Here is a 6216-nt window from a genome sequence, read left to right on the forward strand (position 1 = left end):
AATTATAATAAAAATGTAATTATATAAAATGAGAGAAAAAAAAATACAAAATAAAAAATATAGATGGAAACAGATAGACAGATGGACAATGAAAAGACAGAAACAATGTTATTACATGGACTTGGTTGCAGATTTGTTTTCTTGTTATTCCTTTGGTCCAGTCATTGATTCTATGGCTATAAGTTATTAATTATTTAATGAATCGTTGAAATAATATCGCACAGAATTCACAATACCACACACACACACAAATCACACACACACACACACACACACACACACACACACACACACACATACACACGCACACATGCACACTCACGCACGCACACACACACGCATGGCTCCCCTGGCTTGTACCTGCACTGCATTGTGGGATGTGACCGGCCGGTAGCTGATCTGGTAGATCAGCGCGTGGTAGTGGTCCTGTGTCTTCCAGGTGCCGGGGAGGCCCCAGGTCACCTGGAGCCTCCTGTCGTGACCTTCCACCGCGCACGCCGCCACTGACGACGGGGGGTCCGGTTTCACTGGGAACCACAACAAGTCCAATGAAAAGAGGACAAAGGGGTGTGGGCTCCGTCCAGAGTGGGGGTCCGTTTTTTTGACTATTTGTGTCAGCGTGTGCTTTGTTGATACAGGGGTTTGTCGCTGTTTATCGTTTCTTTTCTCGGTTCATTAAATATTGGCATTTTCTATTTTTATGTTATTTTTAGGTTCAATGTGTTTTTTTCTAAATATTGTGTTTTTTTTTCTTATGTTTTCTATTTTTAGAACACCATTAAAATGTTTGGTTCTTATGACTATAATACATTTTATTACTACACAATATCTGTCCGTCTGTCTGTCAATCTATCTATCTATCTATCTATCTATCTATCTATCTATCTATCTATCTATCTATCTATCTATCTATCTATCTATCTATCTATCTATCTATCCGTCTGTCTGTCCGTCTGTCTGTCTGTCTGTCTGTCTGTCTGTCTGTCTGTCTGTCTGTCTGTCTGTCTGTCTGTCTATCTGTCAGCCTTCCCTGGTCCTTCTCTCGCTAAGAGTGCTCCTTAGAATCTCTGAGAGGTATCAGACAAACACCCACTTACAGATGCTGAGTGGTGTGAAGTCCAGCAGTCTGCTGGTGGCGTTCCCTGCGCTGGTGCTGACACACAGGAAGGCGTAATGAGGAACCCGCTGCTCATCCTCGTTGTGGCTCAGAGCACACCAGCAGCCAGAGGAGAAGGAGCACTCTGAGCGAGAGAAGGACCAGGGAGGGCTGACAGATAGATCGATAGATAGATAGATGAGCGATTACTGTATAAAGCGTAAAACATTGCAATGTATTAAATATGTATATACGTGTGTGTTCTCACCCAAATTTGTTGAGGTAGAGGGAGCAGCGAGGACGCACGGGGACGGGGCCCTGAGGCGTCCAGCCACAGAGGATGTCGCTGCTCGGGGACTTTTTGTAGCAGGACAGACGTGGCTGCTCCAGGGGCTCTGTCGTGGAGGCTGTCAGTTAATTATCATACAAATAATGGCAATTAACAAGTTAATTGATTGTCCTTTTTTGGGGGGGTCCATTTAATGCCATTATCCTAGTATAAACATACTTTATGAGAGTGTAATAATACATTTCTAGCTGTTGCAAAAAGGGATGTCTTAAGTCTATGGGTACACAATTTTCTTCTACGCAACTGATGGAAACCCTCCTAATTCACAGTCACATTCACAACACTGGTTTAAAATGTCTCTGATATTTGATGGAAATTATGGCTGGTAGAATCTGATGATTTGCAAAACATCTGCGGTCAACTTGTGACAACTCTCGCTTGTAGGATTTGCATGTCAAAAGGGAGAAAAGGAGAAATGAATGAGAGGAAACAGACATTTGACAGAAGATACAGAAAAAACGTCAACAAACCGGAAAAGGAGGATGATTTACAATGATGAGGGCTTATCTGTCGTTTATATTACGCTGTTCCTTTATTTTTGTTGTATTTGGTGGGCGGCCGAGTTTTATTTTACACACAACACACACACACACACGCGCGCACATACACACACACACACACACACACACACACACACACACACACACACACACACACACACACACACACACACACACACACTCTCTTTAGTTTGCTTTTCAACTGAAATTGAATACTGTTTCATCTATTATTATTATCAATTATCATCATTACAATAATAATAATATTAATAATAATAGTAATAATAATAATAATAATGCCTCTTTAGTTGTCTCTCATTTGTCACTGATAATGACACTCACCTGCAACAATCACTTTGAACGAAGAGAGTGTTTTTCCCCTGTGATGACAGCTGTACCGCCCAGAGTCTTCCACACCCACTGGGGACAGGGACACGGCCGCCCCGCTCCTCTCAAGCACCAAGTGCCCAGAGTCTCTCTCCACTTCCGTCAGGGTCTTTCCGTTCCACTTCCAGTTGGGTCCGGACCTCATACCCCTGATCACCCTGCTCACCTCCTCTGCATCCTGGTACTCCTCAGAATCCCTGTCCACCTCCATCTCTTCCCCGGGGACTGCACTTTCCGTCGGGCGGGTGTTGTTTCCATTAGCAATAGTTTCCCTCACGCCATGTTTTTGAGTTTTGTCCAACTCGCCCCCGGTGTGTGCAGCTCCCCCTCGTCCTGGCAAGCTGGCGGGCGTCGCTCTTCCGCGTCTCTCTCTGCCGGCGACAGAGCTGTGTCTGGACAGAGCGACCCTCTCTCCGTCCACCATCGCCTCGCCGCTGCAGGCCAGAGATAGCCGGCTGCCCCGTGCCAACACCAATACACCGGGAGCAGGGGCTGGAAAAGAGAAAAATAAATACATTTAAAGGATTGCTGTTGATGTGATGGTCTCCAGTGTTTTGATCTGGAGATGTTTCAGCTTTCTTTTTGGGAGCTCTGTGTGTAGGTGACGGGCATCATTGTTTTGTTTTGTGCGTTGGTTGCAGTTGGCACACGGGTGCAAAGTTACTTCACACCAGTCCTTCCTTTTTTAAATATAGCTCTCTTCCCTGTTCTTTACAAGACAACCACCCCCGCCAATATTGAGGACTATTGTTAACGGGAACCCATGTCATGTAAAAAAGTCTTGATTTTAAAAGGCACACAATAAATGTGCTTTTCAATTTAGTGAGTGTCAAGCAAAATGCATTAATTTATAGCATCGTTACTCGACATGATGTTTGTATTCCATCCGCAATTTAACAAAAAAGTTTGCTAGACAGTTACGGAAGAACTATATGCAGAACATTTCCAGCCATTGCAATTTTGAATGGGTCGCTGTCTTGGTTGGAGTGATTTATGTATTCATTGGCGCCACTCAAATGAAGCAGCTGAGTGACGAGCCAAAGCACAAAGAAACGTTTGGTTACCCTTTAAATAATACTGAAAGCAGGGTGTGAGAGTCACATTTCATCGCTTTTAAGACATTTTCAAGACATATATTCATGAAATTAAAAAACGATTTCTGGACAAAGATCTATCGCAGTACTATACGTTTTGTATAGGACAGAGGAAGGTAGGCATAGAACACAGAACCTCTGAAAGGTACTGTAAGTGCGAGGATTTTCTTAGTACAGTATAGGGTATAAAGTAACCTCTAACTGTAGCAGATACTGTAAGCATGAGGGCACTATGAAGTATCAGGTTCAGCGGTAGGTTAAGGTTTTATATCCGATGTTGTCAGTGGTTCTCAAACTTTTTTTTAGTAGCCTACCCCCATCTTTCTTTCAGCTGAGTACCCTCTTCACTGGCATTGGGAGAAAAAAACCCGAAAATTAACATAAATGATATACTGTATTTATATTGTATATATTTATATATAATATATAGTGTATATATAACATATATTCATATATATTTATATTCTATTTATTTTAAGATTTTTCTAAACATTATACATATAAAATATTTTTTTACATTTTATTTTATTTAAGGAGTACCCCCTGTCGTAGGGGTTTCAGTACCCCATTTGAGAAACACTTGAATATGGGATGCAGAAGAACCTGACTCATGTTGACAAAAATAAATCTATGGATAAATAAAAGGAGACAAAATGTTTATGTAGTAACTAAGATCTCACCATTTATAGTTCAAGACTATAAAATGACTTTTAAGGCCCAATATAAATTGAAAAGCTGAATTTAAGACATTTTAAGACATTTTAGGGACCCGTAGAAAACAGTTAAACTATAACGTCCACACGTGCAACGGAGGCTCCAAAACAGTTGGTTTTTTAGTTTTTTAGTTTAGTACTGTGAGCTTTATCATTATTTATTATTATTATTATTATTATTATTATTATTATTATTATTATTATTATTATTATTATTATTATTATTATATAATTTTTATTATTGTTATTATTGTTATTGCTATTGTTGTTATTATTGTTATAGTTGTTGTTGATGTTGTTATTATAATTATAAGTATAATTATTATTATTATTATAATTATTATTATTATTATTATTATTATTATTATTATTATTATTTTCAGCTTACCTTCTCTGGGACATCTGCCCTCGAACAAGCTGTGCACTGAGAGCGCACACAGAGCGCACAGGAGCGGTGGTAAAGTGCGCATTTCGCGCACCAAAGGCTTGAATCGGACTTTTGATATTGTGACCTTAGTTGGCCATCATTACTCGACAACAAACATATCTTAAAGATTCCGTCCGACTTTCTCCCGGTGTCCTGGTGTTAAACCGAAACTCCAACCCGTCGAACCTCCGTGAGGGCGGGCGGGTTTCCCCTTCCACAGTCAGCGACTGTTTAAAGACTGTTAATTCTTGTGAAATCCTCCCAGTGCTCTTTCTCCATGTAAGTTTTTTTTTTTTTTTTTTTTTTGACCACCGCATTTGAAAAGAGGAAGCCCAAACTGGGGTTTGTGACGTGAGTTTGATCTGCTTCATCATAAGCCAAATACTTTATTATTGGATCAAATTATTGGATTCCAAGCCCAAACGAAAATACAAAGACATACTTCATATAACCAGTATGTCTTTCCACTTAAATTCATTGGGAGTGAATACCTTTTTTTAAATCAGCTTCTATAAATTGGAAAAACGGACACATACAGAAGAGCGTATATTATGTCTATTCTAAAGAAAAAATAACAATTACAATAATAATAATAATAATCATCATAATCATCATCATAATCATAATAATCCTAATAATAATAATAATAATCTCTCTCATCATAATCAAAATACTACTACAACAACTATGAATAATAATAATGTTTAATTAACAAGCACCTTTTGGGGAACCGTACATTTTACAACAAAAATAATAAAATAAAATAACACCATGATCTCTGACCATAGGGTCACATGGTCTGATACTGAACATACTGTGTTCCAAAATATTTTTCCCATCCACACAAGCATTTTAGTTGATTTGATTTGCTACTTCAACAGTCAGCTGTTCTTGGAATAGGAGAAAACATTTTTAAGCCAAGCACTGCAGCGATCTCTTATGGTAACATAAAAAGTTACGGGGCAGTTTGGGAAAACTTTCTCTATTTGTTGTCAACTACCACTAAACATTTTCATTTGTATTCATAAAAAAACAGACCACCAACAACAGATCTTGAGCACAGTTTACTGAGGTGATTATGAAACAGAGGAACTTTTTTTTATTTTTTTTAACAACCATAATAGAGAATATCTGAGCTTTGCTGAGAAAATGCAAGACATCCAAAATAATCCAGCCATGATCTGCTGAATAGGGGTCCAAAGGTGAGACACCGTGTACTCTGCTTCTGTTTGATAGACATGTGGGGGACACGGAACCAGAGTTGTGTTAATAATGTCTTCCCCCCCTCTTTGCAAATGAGAAGCGCAGAAAGCTCCACCGCTGTCTCAATACACACCAATATGATGTAAATAAGCACTGGAGAGCAGTAGCAGAGGTAGGAGCGGTGGAAGCGAGCTGTTACGTTTTGGGTTTTTTTCCCCTTTGGTGGCCCTCCTATGTTCCATAATATAAAAAAAATATTGTTCTCGCTGAGAACTAGAGCAAACACAAAGTCTTGCAGAGGGATATACATTTATAGCTGGGAATGTAACTCATACATTCTTAAAAAGTATTTCGAACCTCCTCATTCATCCATTTTACAGTTAATTGGAGAAGTGCAGGTGAGTACTCTCAGAGTTGAGTCTGAGCAGTCTGAATGAACTGAGGCAC

General features: G+C 39.4%; 1 protein-coding gene across 1 annotated transcript in view; it reads right to left on the reverse strand.

The window, feature by feature from the left end:
- Window positions 1-2543, reverse strand: part of il6r (interleukin 6 receptor) — a gene marked incomplete at both ends in the record, with an annotated part of 5503 nt that extends 2960 nt beyond the window's left edge. The window contains 4 exons of the mRNA XM_080004738.1: window positions 361-527; window positions 1098-1267; window positions 1365-1491; window positions 2288-2543. Of these exons, the coding sequence (XP_079860864.1) occupies window positions 361-527; window positions 1098-1267; window positions 1365-1491; window positions 2288-2543 (720 nt within the window). The remainder of the gene's footprint in view (window positions 1-360; window positions 528-1097; window positions 1268-1364; window positions 1492-2287) is intronic.
- Between the last annotated feature and the right edge of the window lie 3673 nt (window positions 2544-6216).

The sequence above is a fragment of the Zeus faber genome (genome assembly GCF_960531495.2).
Source record: "Zeus faber genome assembly, chromosome: 8".
Taxonomy (NCBI): Eukaryota; Metazoa; Chordata; class Actinopteri; order Zeiformes; family Zeidae; genus Zeus; species Zeus faber.